Genomic DNA, 25,554 nt, shown 5'->3' with positions numbered 1-25,554 from the left:
AATAATAATTTTACAATGGAGCAACCTGACACACACATTAGTCAGGAGAACAAGGTCAACATCACCTGGAATAAATTACTGAAATTATGTACCCTTGATGTGATGCAATGAAAATGTCACTTTACCTCTGTGGTCTTCTTCTCCAGCTCCACTCTAATCATGAGAGAAACACTGAACAATTTGCAACAGAGGGACATCCTGCAAAATATCTGAGCAGTAATTTTCAAAACTGTCAAGGTTATCGAGAAAAATATAAGAGGAGCATAAGTAGGCATAACAATTAAAAATAATGTAGTTTTCTGTATGGGATCCTGGAGCAAAAAAAAGGGACATTAGGTAAAAACTAAGGAAATTCAAATAAACTATTAATACATTTCAAATAAAATGTATTAATATACATTAATAATGTATGATTATTGGTTCATTTAATTATAACAAGTGTACCATACTAATGTAAGAAATTAGTCATTGGGGAAACTGGGTGTGGGGTATATGGAAACTTTGTATTATCTTCTTACTCTTTCTGTTAATCTGAAATCGTTCTGAAAAGTAATGGCCAGTGTAGTTCGCTGTGGATACAATGACTCTTGAGAGTGTATGTCTCCTCTTGGGGAGAGGGTGAAATCTTTGTATAAAAGATAGCAATATCTTATTAGATGGAAACAGTTGTTTTTTGGTTTCTCAAATGTTCGAATGTATATGGAAGGATAAATATGGAAGCTGAGTAGAAAAATGGGTGGACTGTGCTAGTTTAATGCTTCATCTTTATCATCATCATTTAATGCTTCATGTCCAAATGCATCCTTGCCCTGTTTCATGATCTTGACCCTGTAAACATCTCTCCTTTGCCAGTTGATGCAATGTTAGGCTTTGCTGATAGAGCCGGAGGGATGCTGTGAGACAAGAGCCCCAAGAAGGCACCTCACTTCTGTTTTCCAGTTTTCCTTCCTTTTCACTGAGCACAGCAGTCAGGATTGGTGTTTTCACTTCAGCCCCCCTGACTGACCAGCTACGCCTTTGCATTCAGTCCCCCTCTGCTCACCTGGCAGCCAATTCCACTGCAGCTCCAGCTTCACCCCTAGATAAAAAGCCAGCTCCAACCTTCTGTATTTTCTGGCCACGTTGGGCCGCTTCTATGCACCAGCCCCGGCCCATGCCCTTTGGCAAGACAAAGACATCTGCCAGCCAGATTCTGGCTCATGTTGCCTGAGGCCAGCTGGTATTACACAGTCCCCCCTTGCAGACTACATCTTTTCCTTTCTGAACCATTCATTCATTTATTCATTCACTTATTGATCACTTACTAGGTGCCAGGCAGTGTTCTAATAAACATTTGTGTATAAACAATCAAAACCAAAAATCAATGCTTTAATCATAAGGATGGCAGAGCTACGAAAGAATGTGTAATTTTGATGAGTCATGCTAAAGTCAGAGAGCAATGAAAGGAAAGGAATGGGACCACTGGACATGGGATAGGGGTGTTTGTATCAAAGTGTCTCTGAAATTTGAAACTCCAGATTTCCCAGATTCCAGGCCAGCAGAGAGAAGAGCTCTCTCATGCTAGAGAACAACTGCCCCTTGCAAACAATTTGTCTGAGGTTGATGCTTGGCAGGGTTAAGCTTGTCCTCATCAGGATCTGCTTCTCTGGCTTCTCATTGCCTCCACACCAGTAACCAAGATAAGGTCTCATCATAGTTTCACCAAAGAAATTCAGTTTCTGCCCTGAAGAGAAACAGACTATTCACTAAAGGACTTGAAGGACCTGGATAATATGCACTGGCATGATGCAGGGGAAGATGTGTGAAGATGGATTTTGAGAGTGTTGGGCGGAGGACAGGACAATAAGGTAGAGGAGGATAGAACTGGAGTGGGAGTATTCTTAAAATTGGGATTTAATATCTTGGCAAAAGCACTTAGGAATGACATGCTATACTCATTAAGTTTTAATATTAGGCTTCTAACATGTTTACAAGGATTGGTCAAACATTAGGCTAGATTTGTATTCTTTGAGACTATGGGAAGTCCTCCGTCTAATAGCCTTTGGTCATAATCAGTCATTGCACCATGGAGCTCACACTGAACTGAATGAAAGTAAAGATAATATTTCAATAAGAATAAATGTGTCAGTTATCATGTACAAAGTCATGAATAATATCAAGATACTACAAACCTAGTCCCAAAATATGAGGTTAATTATTACATGCACCTTTGGGATGGATGCAGAGTTTGAAGTCTCTACCAAATCAATTGGTCTTTAGCGGGAGAATGCAGTTGTCTTAATGCCTTGTAGATTTGGGATGCCATGTTTACTTGTTAGGGTTGCAGATGAATATTTCTGTGATGAGGTTGCAGTGGCTTTCTATGATGAGGTTGCAATGGCTTTCTATGATCTTTCAATCTTTGTATTAGCAAAATTACCATGTCAGTTAATAGAATATAGTCAGGCTATTTTAAATAACTTTATTCTTAAATTTAACACACTCTTATTAGAAATGCTTTGGTATCAATACAATAAAAATATGCTGGTTTCTCCCCCACACTGAGTTGTGTCAAGAAACTGGAAAAGTTAAGCGTTTGTTCTCCCTAGCTTTTTTGGAATTTTTCACAAATGATGACTACTGCTTATTCACATGGCTTAATATGGCTATAATTATAATTTTTGGAGTCTCAGGAAAAAAGAAACAAAATACCCAGAAGAGAAGTTGGCAAATGTTTCTTAGTTTCTTCTCCAAAGGATGTTTAGGTAGATGATACACCTCTCAGATAACTTTTTTCCCCAGTTTTGCCATTCTCATCCTTAAAGCTGAAAATTAAAAAAAAATAGAGAGTTATAAAAAAAGAGCTTAGTTTTCACTCTAAATGACCATTTCATAGAATGCAGGAAAGTTTGAAACATACCTCAGATGATTTTATCCAACAATGTGAGCATTGTTTTAGTAGCACAAAAAGATAGTAGAAATAATAAGCTATGGTTAACTAGGGCTGAAGCAGGTTCAAAACTAGAAGGAACCTATTTTTATAAAGATTAGAAAAATTAGAAGGGCAAAAACAGCATAAATTGAGTCAATACAGGATTAGTGTGCAATTTCACTATTAGCCTTAGATAAATTCCTATGCATCAATGACCATGTTTTGTACCTATTTCTGAGCTATGCACTAAGAAAAAAGGCATTGACATTAACTTTAATTCATGGTTGAGTTATCATTTAAGCCATCAAACTTGGTTATCCCAGGGGGCTCCATCCATGGATATAGAATGTCAAAAACATATTTCTTTGTGAGTGAAAAAATGTGAACCAGTTATTAAGAGTTGGAGTAATTATAAAATTATGTCTTTGTCAGTATTCGTTATAATTATACTTTCAAATGATAGTATATATTTTGAGCATATTCCACTGCTAATGATAAATATGATGTAGAAACTATTTTTTTTAATGTAGATTTAGAATTCGTAACACTCCTCCAATGTTCTGGCATCATGCCCTTAATACTTAGGACTTCAGGGTAGAGCTGCCTCAGTCATGTTCCCAAAGTTGAAAGATGCTTTCAAGGCACTGATCGTTGTATTCATGTGTAAATATGGCCCAAGAGTCAGCTATTTAATTGATTGCAAGATTTCATTTAATGAAAAAAATAAAAAAAGGGAAGGCTTGTTCTCTCATTTTCCAGTCATATAATTAGTTGTCTATTAACAAATAAAATGACCCCATCTCTAAGGAGCTCTTTTTCACAAATATGAGAAGTGATGGGGGATCCAATACTGTAATGAGACTATAATTACTTTTTTTTGGTTATTCTACTTATATGAAATGTTTTCATTTAAATGAAGTCCAGGAGCATTCTTTCCTGTGAAATCTTATGGGGAATGGTCATTTCTAATGTCAGGGTCAAGAATATTTCCTTGAATTTAGGACCAGCTGAGAGAATTTCCTTTACTCTGTAGCCAGGAGGATGGTCTCTCTTGCTGGGAGATGTTGGATGGTGAAGCCTGAGGAGAGGACTGTACTTCCACAGCAGGAGGTGAATTGAAGGCAGAAAGCAAGGCTTTATATTTTCTACTCTTGGATCTTATGGACCTCTACCGTGGCCATACCAAAAAAGAGAGCAGGGGAAAAGTCCATTTTAAGGGACTTTTTAAAGGTCTCTTTTAAGGCAGGGAGAAAGTCTTCCTCCTTACAGTTATTCCTCAATTTGAGATTTGGTAAATCAGACACAGCATTGTGCTATGGATAGTTCAATGAAGTTCTTGAAGGACATCCTTAGGAGTGAGGGAATCCAGCAGCTCACTGTTCCATTTCTTAAGGGAAAAAAGTGAATTTTAGGTTGTTAGAGTCTGCTATTTTTTTCTTTAGGCCTGTGGCAAGTAGATGGTGTGAGTTTCAAGTAGACATGTGGGGCCTGAGCATATTGGCAATAGGGAGGCGTAGCAGGTAAAATACCTGGGCCATCAGCTTTTCTTTTTATTTCTCCTTTCTGCTCTTTTTCTGATGTTTACCTCCTCCCCCTACAGCAATTCAGACATTTAGTTTTGGCTGGTTGAACTTGGTGGAAGAGAGCTTGCCTTCTTATTCTCAGTATTCCTTGGCTCCTAATGATTGCCACAGGTTGGCAATTTTGACACCAATAGCATGTGAATCCCTCGGAGCTGAGGTTCCCTACCTCTGTCATCCTGAAATGCTGCTGACATATCTAAGAGGGGTGAATAGAGCTAGAAGGAATACAAGAGTAGGTTGGTGAGGACTAACTACCAAAGAAAGCCAGTTGCCTAGTTGGTGGGAATAGTAGTGGAGTCCCAGTAAAACCTTACTGGGGTCACTCATTGGTGGATGTGCCTGCCATTGAACTATACTTTAGAACATGACTCTGTTATATTTATTTTAGCAGATGGACATAACTTCGCTGAATTTTCTTGCCATGTCTTAACCTGTTCAAAGGTTTTGACTAAGACATCTGGACTTCCACGCTCCACTTTTCCCTCTCTTTTTTCCTCTTCTGTGCTCTTTTCCAAGCTCAAAACTGCTCTTAGATAAGGCTCTCATAACAACATTTGCACTAAGAGACTAATAATTCTTAACTATTATGCCTACCAAGAATATTTTAGCAGGGGACCTATACCATGAATAAAGGAATTTACTGAAATGATGGATTTTCAGGTATCAAGAAGCATTTTTGGGGTGTCGGGGGAGATGCTCAATCTACATGGTGCTTGTGAAAGTGAACTGCACAGGTGGCTATATGTTCTATGTATATGGATGCCTCCTGAGGGTGAGGGCATATGTCAATATGATATGCTTATTTAAAAAACCCCTTCAGAAAAATATCAGCTCTCTTATCCATGCACTGAATTGGAAAACAGGAATGTAAAACAATATCATGATAGAAGGCAAGGAATTTGGAGCATTCTGTTTATAATATGTTTTGATTGATAGTACGGAACTTTGTATTGTTACTTTGTCTGGCAAAGGTCTTCCTGTTTTCATTATTTTAGTTCAGTGGCATGATTAGTGTTGTCTGGAAATGTTAGTCACTTCCTGTCTTTTTCTATGGGGTAAATGTGTTGACATGGGTAGGGGAGAAGGAATAAGGGCATTTGGGGGAAGGTGGCTAACATCCAAGTTCAAAAATGGAAGGTTTTATGGTGGCTAATGTTACTGCTCTTGACCATAATCAGTGTGTTTCTCTTTTCTAAGTTTACTGTGTTGTTGCTTTAAAAATGCATTTAAGATGCAAAATTTGATCAGCAAACAAAATTCATTCTCAAAATGGAAAGAAATGTTTAATTTTAGCAGGTTTTCATTATGGGGACACATCACTCAACTCTGATTGAGGAAGATAACTGTACACTTAGCAAGAGGTTAGAAATTCTTCAGATAATTAAAATTTCAGTGTATGCCTAATTTAACTCTTTAAAAGAATGGAAGAAGTCCGTTTCATTGTATTATTGGCAGCCCCAGATTGGGCTTATGGGTTGCAGAAGAACCCTTCCTGAATTACTCAAGTACTACCACACTTCTATAGAATTATCAGGTCGTGCTTGCTGAATTAGCTGGGACTTAATATTTACTGCTTTTTAACAAGAATCTGTCCATTAGAAACATTTAAAATTTACCATCCCATTCACACACCCAGAACCTAGATGTCTGGGTAATTTGATGTAGGTCTTTGATGTAGGTCTTTGATGTAGGCTAAGGTTAAGTACAGCTATTATAATTGATTTTGTCAGATTCTTATTTGTCTTTTTTTTTTTTTGTAAATGAGGAGTAGAATACAATATTCAAGTGATAATAAGGAATTTAAATTGATGAGCTATCACTTTTGTAGAAAACTGTTTTCCATTTAATACTAAAAAAGCTAGATAGCTATACAACAATAGAGAATGAGAAATGTGAATATATAGAAAATAGAAAAAATTGTTAAGTTCAGGAAGTCTATGGAAAGTTAAATGTTATAAATAATTAAAATAAATTGACAATCTATTTTAAAATATAGAAAAATTAAGGAAATAAAGTTAAACTATAAAAGTATAGAGAAACAAGATATAGCAAAGTAATAAAATATCACCCTGAAAATAAAATTTGTTTCTTGTTTTCTCTTTCAAAATTAAGGCAACTTGTTAACTTAGGTAAGAAGTTGAAATAACAAAGAGGCACAAACAAGTAGCTGTGGCATCAGTTTCTGGTGGGAAAAGACATGAGGTAGATGAGCCAACATTTTAGTGATCCAAATACTTTCACAAACAGTGCCACGCTGCGACAGATGACAAATTTCAAGTTTGGAAGGTCAGTCAGTGCACTATCCAAATAAGGCAACAATTGCTCTTTTCATTTTATCTCTCGAAGTGACTTAATCACTTTAGTTATAGCGGCAATAATTCAGGTCAGCATGAACAAAAAAACCAAGCCTTTGCGTGTATTAGTCTATGAGGTGGTCAAAAAAGCTGAAAGCAAGAGGGTGTGTTAACAACAGAAAAGGAAGATTGTCACATGATTAAGCAGCAGTGGCAAGCCTTGTTGTTCTCATTACCTGTTAAGGACGGGTCCTCAGTCCCATCTCCGGCGATCTGAACGTCAAGCGGAGAGTGTTGAACCGGGTTGCCTAAGCTTTCTTCTTGCTCTTTCCGGGATATGGAATTTTTGTGGGGAGATTTGTGGTTTGTGTTTTCACAGGGATTAACTTCTGATCTCTTTCTAGGAAGCGGCGTTGGTGTGGCTGGCTGGTAAGCCTGACTGTAGGGAGCTACGGGATGGTAGGACGGCTTCTCAGCTTCCCCTTCACCCTCCTCCTCATCGTCAATCACAACCAGCTCAGCATGGATGATCCCGTCATACCCTGCCAGAAGCTTCTTTTCTTCTTCATTGTCTTCTGCCTGCTGATACCCCATGAAAATCATCGTCACAGGTTCTGAATCGGCCATATCAGAAGGCAGGGAATGAACGATATTATATCTAATGTCTTCCTCGTCCTCCTGGCAAGCAGCAGAAGAATCCTGGTGTTCTGACTTGACAACTAGTGCTTCACTGGGACTCAGTCTTGCCTTTGGAGAGGCCACGTATTTGTCCTGCATCGCATTGGATTCTTCCCAAGGAGTCATCAGCTGCTTTTGTAGGGTGTGGGGCATCTCCTCAGCTTGCTGAGTCATTGATCGGGGTTGAGGTGTCGGCCGAACGGGGCTGACATGATTGAAACTGTTGCCCCTCCCTTCTGGGAGCCCATTGTCCAGATTGTGTATGGATTCATTCATATCATTACCTAGTCCGTTAGCTTTCATCTTTATCCTTTCTTGAAAGTTTGGTCCAGGAGTTACCTTCTCCCTCTGTGGAGTTGTAGGCCTGCAAAATGGATTGGCATAGACAGGCTCATGATACTCTGTTGGGGATTTAGAGTTTCTCTCGGAGGCTTGTCTCAAAATTTCCTCCACCTCCACTGGGGCCAGGCCATCGGTGCCGTTGTACGCCGCACCGTGATTAGAGCTCACTGCGTATACTGACTTTTGCCCGTCGTCGTAAACTTTTATCCCTGTACCTTTAAAGTCATCTGAGGGGAGAGGTATTGACGACAGGACTGTACTTTCTCCAGTTTTCAAGTCTTTTTCGACTTTAATTTCCATGGCATACAAAGCTGTTGAGAGAGAAATTTGATCTTTGATTTAGTTAAATTTTTTCTCTTCTAAAGTAGCCTGCTTTCACAGTGTATTTTTATGCTAAATATACTCTTTGATATTCTTTTATGTGAGATGTTGTTGTCTGTTTTTGACTTTTGATTTTATTCCTTAGTTGTATAATGGCCAACAGGGTAATGACATAGGTTTTTATGCAAGGATGCCTGGGATGACTGAAAAACGGGATTGAAAAGTTGGCTGGAGAAGAGAAGCTGGTGGTTCCAAACAGTAAGGCTCTTCACTGGGAAACCAAAAACATTCTATTTGTAACCAATACATCCAACAAGACGGATTATACTCTTACATTAGTCAATGGGAGGAATCAGACCTCTTGGTTAGTTAGGACTGTCGCACTAGGCATTGCAGCAGGTAAAAGGCCTAGCACAGTGCATTTTATTAAGTCACATCCTTGCTGTGTGGGCCAGCAGCCTCTGAAATTATAGAGGAGTGCTCTAAAGTTTTCACAGCAGGGAGCTTGTTTAAATGTAGAACTGCTACTGAAGAGGGAGGAGGGAGGTTAGAATCACATGCTTCTCCTTCTGCCTTCTTTTTCGGTTCCTTTCACTCCAGTTTTCAAGTAGGGGGAAAATAGAGCCATATCAGCTGAACTGAAAACAACTGAACTGGAGAGCGCTGGGTAGTTGAGCTCTGCTTCACAGCGTGGGTAAATTCCTTATGACTAGAGTTTTAAGAGCTAATAGGAATCTGGGCCAAATTACAATGTGGCAGTGCTTGCTTCTGTTGTGACCTCCCACCTCCCTGTTTGGACCCTTCTGGATCCATACCTCCTCCTCAGTAGCCTGGTGGTTCTTGGCCTTCCCAGGCTTCCCAACTAAAACTGCAACCCCCCTCCCCACCACCATCCCCACTCTCCCTGTCCTCCTCTGCTTTAGTCTTTAGTTTTTTCATACCCTCATATGATATATTTTATGAATTTACTCAATTTTTGGTCCATTTTCTCCTTTAGAATGTCACCTCCAAGAGGGCAGAGATAATGGCTGTTTTATTCACTCCTGGATTTCTAGTGCAAGAACTGAGCTTGCCATGTAATACGTGGTCACTACGTATTTGTTGAATATTTAAATGAATGACTGCTCCTTGCATATAGAGTGTGACTTCCTTTTCTAGTCTAAACTTCAAAGATTCCTTCTCTGCCCCCAGACAAGACTTCATTTTGTCCGGAGGCTTTGAAGTATAAGTTGTATGAAAATCATTCCCACGTGGGGGTAAATCATGTCTAAACTTCTCAAGAGGATATTTTTATTTTCACAAAGGATCTTAGTAACCCAAGAGAGTGTCTACTAGATGGAGTACTTGGGGTGAGAGATTTTTGAGCAGGGGAGCTTTGCTTTTAAGAGTTTGTCTCTTTCAAGACTTTACCTTTTTTGTCTCTACCTAGTTTGCATAAATACTGTAACCCCCTTATCCCTACCAGTACAAGTGACTCAAATACCTTTTGGAACTTTGTAAAACGGACCATTGCTTCACCTGAAGCATTGGATGTCTTAGCAAGGTGCTGATATCTGACATTGTAAAATCTGAATTTGAGAACCTGCCTTTGGATACAGATTTTTCATATACCTTTTCTGTTTTGTTCATCATCTCCTATTCCTTCATTTCTTTCCTTCCTTAATCTGGAAGGCACGTAGGATTTTGGAAGGTCAGGGATATTAGCATAGATGTCTTCGATTGACTCTGTAAAATTAATATTAATTCAAAATGCATTTAGGATATATTTATAATAATGGGAAAAATTTCTATGGGCTTAGTAAAAAATATCATAGCTACAGAATAGACTGCTCGAAAACATACCTTCTGATGTTTCTTCCTTTTCCACCTTCACAGACTATAAGAAAGAAGAATCCCCCATAATTAATACAGTTTAAAACACAAATTCTAAATGTGGATATAGTTTAAGGAATTATATATTATTTGTGGACTCATTCTGGGAGGAGCTCATAGTTTGAAATGTTAATACTCACCCTTATTATGTCTTCTGTTGTCCTCTCAACTGATTTTAGTTTCTTTAAAATTTCCTCTTCATTGGTTGAGATTTGCAGCTCAGCTTTTTCGAGATCTTGGATCTCTTTCTCAAGTCTGACAACAGAAAGATATGCTTTTCATTGCTTAAGGCAGTACAAATGCAGAGTTCCCAAGTATATTTTCTCCATATATATACTTTCTGTGGAATATTGCATGTAAATATCCAGACACCTTTTAAGAACATAGGATCACGCTAACCATCACATTTAGTACGTAGAAGGTACCTAATACCTGACTTTGATTTAACAATCTTCAATTCAAGTTAAAACAAAAAAAATTTTTGACAAAGGGAATTCTTAGGTAAAAAGTATTTGAACCTTGCCTCATTTTCGTCATTGCAATTACTAATGTAATTTCCAAATAATTAGAAAATTTTCTTTTATAAAGAGACTTAAGTTTAAAGTTGAACCAAAAGGAATGGTTCATCAGTAGTTATTACATAGCTTACCAATTTTTCTTACCCAAGTCTCCATATTATTCAGAGAAAGCATTATAATTAATTTTTTCTAACCAATCAACACTTTATAAGATTATAATGTTTAGACTTAATTTAACAATCAAAACTATTACTTCAAAATCCTGCATATCCTTTCATTGAAAATGATACTTCATTTTAATTTTACAGTTTCCTAAGAATTGTGCCATATTGTAGTGAGCAGCGTAGAGAGATGAGAAAGGGACAAACCCTAGGATAGTGGTCTCAGCGGCTGCTGCTTATAGAGACTACATCTTCTGGAGAAAAAAAAAAAGGCACACATGGCCTGATGAAGTGTAGTGAAACTTATAAGGACAAAGAGATAGACATTTGAAATTGGACTGCTGCAAACATTTGAGCTGGAATATTGACCAGAGTGCAGCTGCATGTCAGATTCAAGTTAACATCAGGGTGTTTTGTCATGACTTCTGTCCTGTATAAAAACATACAGCCACTGGCACTCATGCAGTTAGTAAGACTGACCCTTGATTGCCACAAAATATGTATAGTTTCTCAAATACCCTGAACTCTAAAGTCAGCTGCCTCAGGGGATGGTTGATTAGATAGAGCAACTAGTCCAGGAGGTGACAGCCATGGGTATTTCCATCTGCTATGATAATTGTCAGTTTCCTGGCTTCCTTCCTTAAGGTGATTATGGATCTGGCAGTTCAAAAATCTTGGGCTATTATCACACCAATAATAGCCCAAGATATGGTCTGCTTGACCATTCTCCTGCCCATTGCTAGAGTTTCAAAGTTCTGACTTTCCTGCTGCCTCTGGCCATTGGTGGTTGGCTATTTGTAGCTAAGGAAGTTTTTTTATGTGTCACAGAACTCCAGGTAAAATGTAGTACGTTTGTTGTCTTAGAAGTTACTGAGGTGTGACTGTCATCCTATAGATCAAAGGAACAGAGTAGAGAACCCAGAAATGGACTCTCAACTTTGTTGTCAACTAATCTTCAACAAAGCAGGAGGGAATATCCAATGGAAAAAAGTCTCTTCAACAAAGATGTTGGGAAAATTGGACAGCCACATGCAGAAGAGTGAAACTGGACCATTTTCTTACATCATACACAAAAATAGACTCAAAATGGATGAAAGACCTAAATGTGAGACAGGAATCCATCAAAATCCTTGAGGAGAACACAGGCAGCAACCTCTGTGACCTCAGCTGCAGCAACTTCTTGCTAGACACGTCTCCAAAGGAAGGGAAACAAAGGCAAAATGAACTATTGGGGCTTCATCAAGATAGAGAGATTTTACACAGCAAAGGAAACCATTGACAAAACCAAAAGACAACTTGCAGAATGGGAGAAGGTATTTGCAAATGTCTTATCAGATAAAGGGCTAGTATCCAAGATCTATAAAGAGCTTATCAAACTAAGCACCCAAAGAACAAATAATCCAGTCAAGAAATGGGCAGAAGACATGTAACAGACATTTCTCCAAAGAAGATATACAAATGGCCAACAGACACATGAAAAAATTTCAACATCACTTGGCATCAGGGAAATACAGATCAAAACCACAATGCAATACCACCTCACATCTGTGAGAATGGCTAAAATTAACAAGTCAGGAAATGACAAATGTTGGCAAGGATGCAGAGAAAGGGGAACCCTCTTACACTGTTGGTGGGAATGCAAGCTGGTGCAGCCACTCTGGAAAACAGTATGGAGGTTCCTCAGAAAGTTTAAAATAGAGCTACCTTACAACCCAACAATTACACTACTGGGTATTTACCCCAAAGATACAAATGTAGTGATCTAAAGGGGCACCTGCACCCCAGTGTTTATAGGAGCAATGTTTACAATAGCCAAACTATGGAAGGAGCCCAGATGTCCATGGACAGATGAATGGATAAAGAAGATGTGGTATATATATATATATGTAATGTAATATTACTCAGCCATCAAAAAAGATGATATCTCACCATTTACATTGACATGGATGGAACTGGAGGGTATTATGTTAAGCAAAATAAGTCAATCAGAGAAAGAATTATCATATGGTTTCACTCCTATGTGGAATTAAGAAATAAAGCAGAGGATCATAGAGGAAGGGAGGGGAAAATAACATGAAATCATAGAGGGAGACAAACCATAAGAGACTCTTTAACTCTAGGAAACAAACTGAGGGTTGTGGGGATGGGGGGTGGGGGATGGGGTAACTGGGTGATGGGCATTAAGGAGGGCATGTCAAGCACTGGGTGTTATATGCAACAGATGAAAAACTGAACTCTACATTAGAAACTAATGATACACTATGTGTTAACTAATTGAATTTAAATAAGTTTTTAAAAAAAATCTATCTCCATCCATGGTACCATGTTTTCCTATCAGTAGAGTTGTAGGGATATATGTTGGTTGGTAGAATGGAAAGGTCTATACTAAAAGTGATAGATCTAGATTATTGTTTCTGCTATTCACTACTTGAGAGAACCTATTCCTTTAGCCTCCCCGAAACTCGGTTTTGTAACATGTACAATGAGAATATAGTACCTGCCTTACTTTATACAGAAATTTGGTGAAGCTAAGAAGAGGGGATCTATATAAAAGCACATTGAATATGGTTGATATTAGATGTAAGTGTTATTATAGTATAATTAATTAAAGTTTTTCTGCCATACACTGTGTCTCTTTCTCCTTCTACACCCTGTCTCACAGGGTCCTTTACCCAATGGCATGTTTGAGACAGTCTAAGGAGGAGCCTTTGAGTAGACAATGAGGATAGTCAAATCATTGCTGCAAGTAGCTCTTATACTGCAGCATTCACATGTGGAACTGGATGGACCTGGGTTTAAATACTGGTTCATCTTCCAACTTCCTGTGTGACCCAAGACAAGTCAGCAGACCTTGCTAAGCCTCATTATCTCCATTCATTCATTCAAAAATGTTTGTTTAGCATCTATTTTGTACTAGGCACAATCCTATCTGCTAGGGATATGATAGTAAATAAAACAAATTCCCTGCTCTCAAGGAGTTTACATTCTAGTGGGAGGACACAGACAATACACTAATAGAGGGGCTGGCAACCTTTTCTATAAAGGGCCGGATAGTAAATATCTTCAGCTTTGCAGGTCCCATACAATTCCTGTTGTATATTCATCTTTTTTTTTGGTTTGTTTTCTTTTTTATATCCCTTAAGTAGTAAAAACAAACATTCCTAGCTTGTGGCTATACAGAAATAAGCTAGGGCTAAATTTTGTCCTGGGCCATAGTTTGCCAATTCCTGCAAATGTATGTACGTATATATTTACATATATGTGTGTGTATATATGTGTACATATATATATACACACCTATTTGTTTTTTGTGTGTATGTCTGTGCACACACACATTTATTTATGAAGAAAAATATTTCCAAGAAAAAGGATAAGGGCTATAACCAGAAGGAAAAGGGGATGAAGAGTGCCTGGGGAAGGGGCACTGTTTGCACAGTGTGGTCAAGGAAAGGCTAAGTGATAAAGTGTCATTTGAGCAGAGACATGAAAGAAGCGAGAGAAGGATATGTGAGGGTTTCAAGGGAAGTGTGCTTCCAAGAGAAGGAAGAGTAACTACAAAACTCAAAGTAAGAGCACAGGGAGTAAGGGGGAGAGTGGTGAGAAATGAAGTCAGAGAGGTGGTGGGTGACTAGATCATATGGGGCCTAATGCATGGTGAGGCCTTTGGGGAACCATGGGGAGTTCTGACCAGAGGACAAACAGGTTATGACCTGAAATTTAGCCAGTTACATTGGCTGCTGTGTGGAGAATAGACTGGGGTGGGGGTTGGGGGAGAAACGTGGAGGTCAGTTGCCATACTTCACACGAAAGTGGCTTCTTCAAGGCAGTTGCTGGTAGAAGGGGGAGAAGTGATAAGATTCTGGAAGTATTTTGAGGAAGAGTTGCCAGGATTTTCTGATACATTATATGTGGGGTGTGAGAGAGAGTAGTCAAGGGTGGTTCCAGTGTTTGTGAATAATTGGGAAGATGTGAACACAAATGGTTAGACAGAAATCTGGGAGGTAGAAAAGAGATTGGTGGGGGAGGTGGTAACTTCGAGACAGTCAGTGGTGACATGGAGAAAACAGCTAGATATAAAAGTCAGGAGCTCAGAGGAGTCTGGGTTTGAATATAAATTTGGGAGTTGGTGAGGTACCTGGGTGGCTCAGTGGGTTAAGCATCTGCCTTCGGCTCATGTCATGATCCCAGCATCCTGGGATCAAGCCCCACATCATGCTCCCTGCTCAGTAGGGAGTCTGCTTTTCCCTCTCCCTCTGCCCCCATCTCGTGCTCACTCTCTCAAATAAATAAAATGTTAAAAAAAATAAATTTGGGGGTTGGTATTTATAGCCATAGGAATGAATAAGATTTCCTAGAAAGTCAGGGCTTCCTCGGACAGAATCCTGGAGCAATTAAACATTTAGAAATCTGGGCATTGTTACTATTTCACAGGATATAATAAAGAGTAAAAGAAATAGCAAGCATTCAGCAAATGCTGGTTTCCTCCTGCTTCTGCCCTTTTCTATAGCTGGGCACAGAGACAGGTTCGGGATCTGTTTGGCCAATTACATCTCAGGGACTTAGAAATGCACTGGCATTTGTAGATGTTTTCCTCTGTAAAGAGGCCCAGGGGTAATATAATGCTCTATGATTCTCATGGATGTCTTCAGACTAATATGGTAAGAGTCTGAGGTTGAAAGCCTGCTAACCTCATCAAAGTGTCTGCTAATGAATGTTTTTGAAGGTTTTCAAGTCACTGGATGAAAGACGCATTAATATGAGGTTGCAGTCAGATGACACATCAGGAATGTTCATGAAAACCAAACAGAAACCAACAAACACCCTCTTTCTGTTCTTTATCATTTCGTTACAGCCAACTGTCAGTTACATAGGACAATAAGGAGGCCTTCTGGGGCTAATTACATAGAATCACAAACCCCTACAGAAGATGCTTATTGATAAAGAGCATTTCCTAAAATTCTTGCTTCAAAGCAGAACTCTATATCCCATTTTTATATATTGATTTGCTACTTCTGTATATTATTGGTGGACAATATAAATAACATCAAAAGATAAATGTTAGAGATTTGTCGTTCTAGGAAAGCCTTCTGACAGCTCAGAATGCCAGTGGAAGGGATGGGAAACCCAGAAAAGAGTAATGGAGAAGGGACCTGGCTTCTGCCAGCCCCCTTCTCACAGGGTCGGAAGTCAGAGGCACTACAGTAGTCTGGCAACGGAAGAGGAGGTCTAACGAGCTCCACACTAGACAATGCACCAAGTTTTTGAGGATTGCCTGTTCTTAAAGAACATAAAACAAAAATTGCAGGGTGCCTGGGTGGCTCAGTGGGTTAAGTGTCTGCCTTTGGCTCAGGTCATCATCCCAGGGTCCTGAGACCGAGTCCTGGATCGGGCTCTCTGCTCAGCAGGGAGTCTGCTTCTCTCTCTGCCTGCTGCTCCCCCACTTGTGCTCACTCTCTCTGACAAATAAATAACTAAAATCTTAACCAAACAAAAAAACAAAAATTGCAACTGGTATGTAGGCAAAATTTTTGTATATATAGCACAGTGGGTCTCAACTGACAGTGACTTCCTCCCTGAGGCCATCTGGCAATGCTGGAGACATGCTGGCTGTCACAGTTTGAGGACTTGCTACTGGCATCTCGTCGGTGGACGCCAGGGACGCTGCTAAACATTGTAGGAGGTGCGAAACAGTCCCCCATGACAAAGACTTCTCTGGTCCAAAATGTCAATGGTGCTGAGGTTGAGAGAGCCTAAAACAGTGCTTGGTATGCTAGGTGCTTGATACATGCTTCATAAGGGATTTTTAAAATATCCATCTCTCTGATATTTGTACTTTTTCCTCATCATTTCTCTTTTCCGTGTGGCTATAATATGGAATCCAAACTATTATTTGTTGAATAGAATTTTATCAGCCTTATTTTTGCTTAAAATTACCATGTGGGTTTAACTTCCTTTTCAAATTTCTCCGTATCTGTATCTATCTATGCTTTTATTGATTTTTTTCTGGCTCAGTGATCATTCATAATGAAAAGGATACTCAACCCTGATTTAAAGCAAAAAAATTGGGGGCTTAGGGGCGCCTAGGTGGCTCAGTCATTAAGTGTTTGCCTTTGGCCCAGGGTCTGATCCCAGGGTCCTGGGATTGAGCCCTGCATCGGGGTCCCTGCTCCACTGGGAGCCTGCTGCTTCCTCTCCCACTTCCCCTGCTTGTGTTCCCTCACTCCCTGGCCGTCTCTCTCTCTCTGTCAAATAAATAAATGAAATCTTCAAAAAAAAAATTCGGACCTTAAATTAGGCACTCATATCTAATCTTTTTCCAAAAGTTTTGGGTAGAGAGAAAAATTTAGCAAGTATACGTGAAGTACTGGGGAAATATACATGTGTGTATATATATCTGTGCATGTCTGTATATATATATATATGTATGTACGCTCATCCGTATTGCACACATAAATAAACATACAAATGTGTGTATATATAAAATTTTACATATATATATAATTCTAAATTTGTATATATGTAAAACTCTTTTTCACATGGAGAGCTTTTGGGGAGGTCACTAGGGGCTAATTTCCTAACCTTTACCTGCTTATCACTCAGCAGATGAATTAGAATTTCCATAAGCGCTGCCGTGCCCGTCTTTAGAAGGTATTACCTTTCTGAATGGGAACTGAGCTCCCAGAAATGCTGATTCAGTTGGACTAGAAACAGGCAGCGGGGAAAGAGAAATCTCCTTCTTGGTGCCTCCTGGGCTGTTAGGTGGGGCCTGATGGATGAGTTAGCACCTCTCACGATTTCTGAGAGATGGTGGGCAGGCATCATGTGCCAATTTAGATAAGCAGAGTACACGGAAAAGGATTTGTAATGCTATCCATTATTGGAATCTTTCTTCTGCTTGCCTATTTGCTGGGGGGAAAATAGGGTTATTTTCAAGAGCTCCCTAGGTGGAAGCAGGTGGCTTTCATTTCATGCACTGTTCCAGTAATAACCTCCCTTAATCATCATGAGATAATGTCCCCAATCCAATTTCAACATGCAATTTTTTGTCTTAGAAAAAGGGCAGTGCATAAATGCTGGGTGCACCAAGAAGGGGCTATTTCAGAAGGCAATTTTTCTACTGCGAAGTGTCCATTTATCTCTTTCAGTTTTTGGTGGAGTTAACAAGGACTGACAACCTAATGAAGTTTGCCACTGGGGCCAAAAAGGCCGGAGCTCAGGGAAGTTACATCCTACTTCCCATCGTTTTCTTTGCTAGCAATTGTAACAGCCTTTAAAATGTATTGAATATCTCCACCGTATCAGGCATTGACCTAATTAGTCCTCCCAACAACCCCCATGAGAACCGTTATTACTTCCATTTGACAGATAAGCAAGCAGGGCGCCTAGACAGGCAACTGTCCCGGAGGCTTACAGGTAGCTTGTGGCAGGACAGAATTTGAAATCAAATCTCTGCCAACAGAGCCTAGGCTTTTAACAGCTTTCTAATTAACCACTATGGGAACAAAACTTTAAAAAGTGGGTTCTTATGAACTTAGGTGTGACATTAATTTTGGAAAGCAGTGTGAAAGGATTTCTTACTTCCCCTATCATAACAAAGAAAGAGAAGATTGACATCCTAGCTGCGGTCCACCCACATGTAACAGCGCTGGCTCATTACATATAAAGGTAATATTTCTGTTCTGGCTTTCATTAGGGTCATTGTGTTATACTAGGAATTTTTCTGCTTAGTGGACGGTCTGACCAGGACTAAAGTCAAGGCTTTGTCTCCTTTTCTTCTCTTTCCTTTTTCTTTTTTTTTTTCTTTTCTCTTCCTTTTTTTTCTTTTTCTTTCCCTCCCTCCCTTCCTTTCTTCCTTCCTTCCTGTCTTTCTTCCTCGCTCTCTTTTTCTTTTCTTTTCTTTTTCTTTTCTTTTCTTTTCTTTTCTTTTCTTTTCTTTTCTTTTCTTTCTTTTCTTTTCTTTTCTTTTCTTTTCTTTTCTTTTCTTTTCATCTTTTTTGGCTGCTTGAGTTCGGATTTTGGTAGAAGCTCTTAGAACAGTCTTTTTCAGAGACTGGGGTCTCCCTCAGCTATAGCCACTTTATAGAGAGCCTTTCTCTGTTCGGATACAAAACTGTTGTTCAAAGTCATAGAAGTTTTAGGTCTTAAATAAAAGCTGGCTGATGTAATTTGATTATAAAACTGTAGCTTGAAGGTAATCACTGATGCCATGTTTGAAATTAAGTTTATGACTGGCTTTAGCTGTATACTTTGAATAGACTGATGACCTGTTTGCCTCTTAGGGACCCCATGCTCTCTTATTAAAAGCCAGGACTACACCAAAGAGGGCCCAATGATCATTTCTCTGGGATGGCCTGAATCAGCAGGACTAGATCCAGGCTGTGCCACTGCTGATATACCTCTGAAACCAGCTGATGGAAGTGCTAGGACCACCTCACCAGCCCCACCCCAAGCTAGACAAAGAAGGATCCAGTTTCTTTTGGAACTCACAGGCTCTCAGAATGTGTTTGCTTCCAGTGGGTGTTGAATTTGGCCCGGAGTGGTGAGCAGTTGTAATCTTTGACTCTTCCCTTGGGCTGCAGATTCTTTTTCCTTTCTTTCTCACTGAATCTTGGGAGAACAGGAGGTGGCTGGTGGTTTACCTACATGTTGTGAGTTTTTGTGGGAAGGTCTTTTTTGTTTTCAGTTCTACCCATGGAAACAAGAAAGTGAGCCCAAAGTTAACCAAGGCTAACACACTTGGCTTATTTACTTAGCCCAACCAAGCTTCCATCTTCTCATTTGGTGAATAACAATAGTATTTACAAAAGGTTATCTTCAGGAGGTAAATGAAATCATGTTTGTAAGCCTCTAGCATAGGGTATGACACAGAGGAATTAGTCAATAATGTAGTAGTTTGCCCTTTCTCTTCCTACTCTGCTAGGGAGGGGAGGACCATCTATGACAACTCCAACAAAAAAAAAGAAAACCTACCGGGTCTATTTGGGGATTTGATCTTTAACTCTAATATCAATGATTTTGGAGCAAGTGTGGGTGTTAATACAGGTTCAGGGACACACCTGTCTTTAAAAATATAGTTCTAGACAGAAAACCAAAACAGCACTCCAGCATTATTAGAATTTTCATAACATTTATGGGGATGGTGTTTATTTAACAAATGTTATCTATTTTATAAATGAGATAATATGCTAGTCTGTTTTGACAACCTGCTAAGGCCCCCTCAACCCAATCCATTTCTCCTGTTGTTTTTGGTAATAAAACTCCTTGAGTTTTATATGTCTCCCCAGCTACCGTGCTACAGACTACATTTCCCAGTCTCCTTTGCATTTAAATGGAGCCATGTGACTAAATTCTGGCTAACAGGATATTAGCAGAAGTGACCTCTGCAATTTTCAGGTCATATCTTTAAAATAGAACTGTTTGCCCTCCATTTATCCTCCCCTTCCTACACTGGAATGTGGACGTGGTGGTGGTGAGCTGTCTTTGGCCATCCGACCTGGGTGTCTCTTAGGAAGCAAAGCAACAGGACAGAAAGAAACAGGGCCTGTCTATCATTGATCATCTCATGGGACGTTGCTTCCCCTCTCCCAGCTAGGATTGTTATGGGTGTGGAGAAATGACCTTTCTAATCTTGTTTAAGCCACTGCTATTATGGAATCTTTTAAAAGCATCAAAACCGGTATGCTAACTATTGCATTGCCTTATGGGGATGAATCTTTGAGTCACCAATTGTATGAGATTTTTCCATATTTTTTTTCTTTGATTTGTAAAATCACTCATTAGTATCTTGCACTTCAGGTACTTAGCCAGTAAAAGTAGAAAAATAAATCAGCTTTGTGCCTGGCGATTCAGAAATTTACATGTTTCTGGATCATCTGTCAAAACTGACATGGTTTCTATTGATGATAGCTAGTTATTATTGAATGGCTAAGGTTTACAATGAAAAAAGAAAGATTTTGAATTTTTTTTAACCATAACTGGGTTAAATGAATAACTTTGGAATCATAGCAGATACTACTGAGTACATGTAGTTGATGATTTTTTTTTAAAGATTTTATTTATTTATTCGACAGAGATAGAGACAGCCAGCGAGAGAGGGAACACAAGCAGGGGGAGTGGGAGGTGAAGAAGCAGACTCATAGCGGAAGAGCCTGATGTGGGGCTCGATCCCACACGCCGGGATCACGCCCTGAGCCGAAGGCAGACGCTTAACCGCTGTGTTACCCAGGCGCCCCTGATGATTTTAATCAGGTTATCTTGACTGCAGTGTGTTGGTCATATGTAATGGGCAAATAAGTGATTAATAATGGATCAGAGATTAAAAATATTTTATCTTTATAGATAGTTTGTTTCATGGTATTATCAAACAATATTTTCTCATAAAATTGATAACATGCAGTCTAGTAGAAGGTAGGCTTTTTTGTTTGTTTTATTTTTAAAAATTAGGGGTCTGATAAATTTCATCAACCATTTAACACACTGTTTAAAAGCACTTACTACATGTCAGGCACATTTTATTCATCAAACTGAAATAAAATTATATCAAAAAGAATGAAGAATACTTCTATGCACAGGCATAGGACAAGAATTGCCTTATAATCAGACTTTGCCAAAGGGCATGTGTATGAGAAGGAAGATCTAACCCACCAGTGAAGGAAGATCTAACCCACCAGTGCAAACAATCACATGCTCTGGGTAAGCATGCCAGAGAATTAAAGGGCATTTGGCATAGAACAAACTCTCAGTTTGCCCCGAGCCAGATCTATTGCCTCTAATCCTGAGCGTTTAAGAATAGGAGGAGCAGTATAACACAGCAGCTTCAAGATAACAAGAGGCAGAGAGCGAGCCCAGCAGTGACAATGAAACAAGTGTCAGTCGGCTCTGATAATTGGGAACAGAGCAGATGTTTAGAAAAGCTGAATAATTTATAGTTACATGTGAGCAGCTTTTGCATGGGTGACTCTCATCTCCTAATATAACTCGGTAGATATTAATAATTATCTTATGGGCAGATGATACTGATTTGAAACTGCCATGTAGGCAGGTAACGTTAGAAGATAATAATCTTGTAGAAAAGCGAACCCTCTTAATCAGAATCATATTTTGTAAATTAAGGGTTTCACTTGCCATGAAAAATAAGAAACCAAACTGGTTTTCAGAGAATCAGCCACTTTCATGTGCAGATTACAAACATAATTTTTCAAATGAATGTAAATAAATGCATGCTCTGGAGGTTGGTGTGGTATGGGCTTCTTGAATGTTCTGTGAGAACAGAAACTGGGTGTGTGGCTTTTAATTAGAGCCTGTAGAGAGCTTTGTCGTACATGCCAAACACTTAATAAGAGCTAAATAATTTTAATAATAATTCAAATTGACCTCTACGTAGGTGTAATGAGTTTCCCAAGTGACCTTCGAATACTGCTATCTCCAGGACATGGCAGGTTAGCTGCAAATGTGCTTACCCATGACTCGGGGAAGCTTGTTTTCTTAAAAAAAAAAAAAAAAAAAAAAAAAAAAAGGTTGTAGGGGAAAATATTTTTAGTGAATAAACTACTTGTGACCATGTTATGAAATGGCAAAACATGGCCAATGATGTACACAGCCATTGACTTTCTCTATTTAGAAATAATTACTGGCTTTGTGCCTTGCAACTCTTAGCATTTGCCTCCAACGGCATTACAGAGCAGCCACTGTATTTCAGACTCTCTATCCACTTCGTTTTTGCTTTGCTTCTAGTATTAATTGTTCATATTTGATACCAAGAACAGGGCTCTATTATTTGAAGACCAATAAATATAAATTCCAACCTTAATATAACATAGAATAACCAACCAAGATCAGTTAGTCTGGGGTGGTCTAAATGGACTTCTTGCCTTGTGGCAGACAAAAGATTCATTCCAAGGGGTGTGGTGTGGAAGATTTTGACCTGATACATTTAGCCCAGGGGCTGGCGCTGGGGTGGGGGACCATCTTGGGCAATGGGAAGCCTAGGCCCTTTGGTATCATATTATACAAAAGAGTCTCTGCCTTTGAACATTCTTTATGACAATGACCTGGAGGATGGATCACTGTAACTAACCCCTCTCCCACTTTCTCCTTTGTTCATTTACTCCTTTCTTCCTTCTTTACTCATGGCAACACAGCCAAAGATTTATGACATCCATGCTGATGGTTTTAAATTTGTGTTTCCAGTTACTGAATGTTGTTTTGAATGAAATAATTAATGTAAAATCACTTTGTTAAGTTAAAAGATCTAAGGAGAGGTAAACATAAATAAATATTTGCTTTGAAGCACTTATGGTTCTCAATATTCTCTAGAAGATGAAGTGGGTTCGATGTGGGGGGTTCTTTATAAATGTTTATTGAACTGAATCAAGAATAAGAGTGAGTCATGGTGGAATGGCTCTGGAGTCAGAAAGATCTACGTGTGACTCATGGCTTGACTGTTATTAGTTTTACAGCTTTCTGTGTTTTAGTGTCCTTATATGTGAAACAACACCAATCAGACTTCCAGAGAATTATCATTCTCAGAATAATGTTTAGGACATAATACGTGCTCCATAAAGAGCAGCTGTTATTATTGAATTTCAGTGGAGTGGTGTTATTTTAATCTACCTTTTGGCCTACCATGGTGGGGAGTGTTTATTCTGTGCAAATTTAACCCTTATTTCTACTAACCTATGGATGAGATTGGCAGGTGTGAACAACAGAGAAGGCTGGGACATGGGGGATAAGGAAATAAAAGAGCGTATATAAGAAGGGAAAGGTGAGAAAGTGAAGAGATAGTGAGCCATCAACAGTGGCCTCAGAAACCAGGGGTACCACTGCCATGTAACTTTCCCCTTGACTCAAGATAGTTGGGTACTTATTCTTTTTTATTTTTTAAAGAATTTCAAGGCTTTCCTTTTTAGTTCCTTAATGTTCAAGTCATTATGTAGTCTTTAGCTGGTCCCTTTAATAGGTGGTATGTTCAAATCTGGCCATCCATTCAGCCAACCATCCATCCATCCATTCATTGATCATCCATATTTTTCCATTCATTCATTTATTAAGCCAGGTAGTCACAGGAATTCCTACTATGTGCTAGGCATTGTACTAGGCTTTCTCTGGTGGGGGTTGGGGGATAGATTTCTTCCTTTTTTTTTTTTTTTTGCTGGAAATTTGATTTATTTTGCTCTTTTTGTGAAATTAAAAAGTCTCCTGAGGGGCGCCTGGGTGGCACAGCGGTTAAGCATCTACCTTCAGCTCAGGGAGTGATCCTGGAGTTCTGGGATCGAGCCCCACGTCAGGCTCTTCTGCTATGAGCCTGCTTCTTCCTCTCCCACTCCCCCTGCTTGTGTTCCCTCTCTCGCTGGCTGTCTCTATCTCTGTCCAATAAATAAAATCTAAAAAAAAAAAAAAGTCTCCTGAATTAAAAATAATCAGAATATCTGGGAAATTAAAAACAACAACAGATGAACTCTTGCAAATCTGATAAACCAATTAGTCAAATATGGATAGTGAAAAACATGCTTGGAATGATTTTGACTCACGTAATTGCTTCAGAATAATTTCTTAAGTGTTTCTAGGCAACAGCAAATTTAAGAAGAAACAAATGGTGGGTTCTCTCTCTCTCTCTCTCTTTTTTTTTTTTTTTTTGCCTTTTTTTCCTTTCTCTTCTCTCTCGTATTGTCACAGAAGAGCAGCTTGTGTCTCTCTCCCACATGTGATGTTAGCTATGGCTGGCTGGGTCGGAGCAGGAAGGCAGGAACATTTCAAATGTGATTATTTTTCATGCAGCCTTCCTCACTGTGTTGGATGAGACGTTAGTTTCACTCAGGTACAGTTGGCCCTCACAGGTAGATCCAAGCATCACGCAGGGCTTAAATTTGATGGAAATCATAACGAGCTGAACTTTGATAAACCACAACCAGCAATAAAATCATTTAACCTTTATATTTCTACATCAATCCTTTGGGTTGCTTTTTGAAATTGAATCTTGCCTGCTCTTCTCTTGAGTTAACTGAGCAGATTATTGCTTTATGTGATATTGAGCAGAATGCATTTCCTAATACTGCATCTTCACTTGTAGAGGAATTTCCCTTAACTCATGTGGGGTGGTGGTAGCAGCAGTAATGGCCCGTTGCTCAGATTTTCGCATGGCATTCAATCACACAGAAATCCACTCCTTCACGCAGCTTCCTGTTAGCACCGTACAGACAGGCAGTTTCTAACCACTTGGAGACAAATGGAAGCTCATTAAAGGAAGGCAGAGGGTCAGAAAGGTACTTTGGAATATGAAAAAAAAAATCCTTACTAGAGAACATTTAATCATAAGTAGATAATCCTTCTCAAAGGGAAGGGCGTGCGTTTGCCTCATTCTCCTTGGCAGTTAACCTTTTGCATTTTATGCTTATGACATTTCTGTCGGGCGCTCTGTGTGCTCCAATTAAAGTCAGAGGTGTATGGACACAGTTCAAAAAGTAGCAAGTGTCTGGAGGGCAGCTCGATGTAAGGCATTTTGGCAGAGGGAGTCGTGGAGAACAGTTGGGCAGCCGCATCGGAAAGAGGAATCTAGAATGCGAACGACATAGCTCCTTTGGATACCTCTGAGGGAGCTTGGGGGGTGTGTGTCATTTTGGGTGTAGGCTATTGGATGGAGGAAAGCAACAGACGTGACAGAAGAGGATTTCTGAGCCTGTAAATGTGTGCACATGGCTGTCTGGACTGAGAAGTCAATGTTGGATTTGCACCTGTGCCTACAATCAGGAAGTAAACGGTTCAGTGGTCACAGTAAGAACAGGGCTCATTTGGGAGGCAAATTGAAACTCTATTTAAGCAAAGTGATTCAGAAGGAGATGTTCGATATCATTTTCCCCCTGGGAACATTTCCTCTTA

At 39.4% G+C, this 25,554-nt stretch overlaps 1 protein-coding gene across 1 annotated transcript in view; it reads right to left on the bottom strand.

Annotated features, from left to right (window-relative positions):
* Positions 1-2,447: 2,447 nt before the first annotated feature.
* The window catches only part of PALMD (palmdelphin), a 49,373-nt gene continuing 26,266 nt past the window's right edge, over positions 2,448-25,554 (bottom strand). The window contains exons 4-8 of the mRNA XM_002920778.4: positions 10,142-10,256; positions 9,972-10,005; positions 9,741-9,854; positions 7,025-8,119; positions 2,448-2,804 (exon numbers count right to left, since the gene is read on the bottom strand). Coding sequence (XP_002920824.1) covers positions 2,761-2,804; positions 7,025-8,119; positions 9,741-9,854; positions 9,972-10,005; positions 10,142-10,256 — 1,402 coding nt within the window. The 3' untranslated portion in view covers positions 2,448-2,760. The remainder of the gene's footprint in view (positions 2,805-7,024; positions 8,120-9,740; positions 9,855-9,971; positions 10,006-10,141; positions 10,257-25,554) is intronic.

Source organism: Ailuropoda melanoleuca, chromosome 2 (genome assembly GCF_002007445.2).
Source record: "Ailuropoda melanoleuca isolate Jingjing chromosome 2, ASM200744v2, whole genome shotgun sequence".
In the NCBI taxonomy this organism is placed as follows: Eukaryota; Metazoa; Chordata; class Mammalia; order Carnivora; family Ursidae; genus Ailuropoda; species Ailuropoda melanoleuca.
The sequence above is the reverse complement of the archived record's forward strand: the minus strand, read 5'-3'. Positions and strand labels throughout refer to the sequence as shown.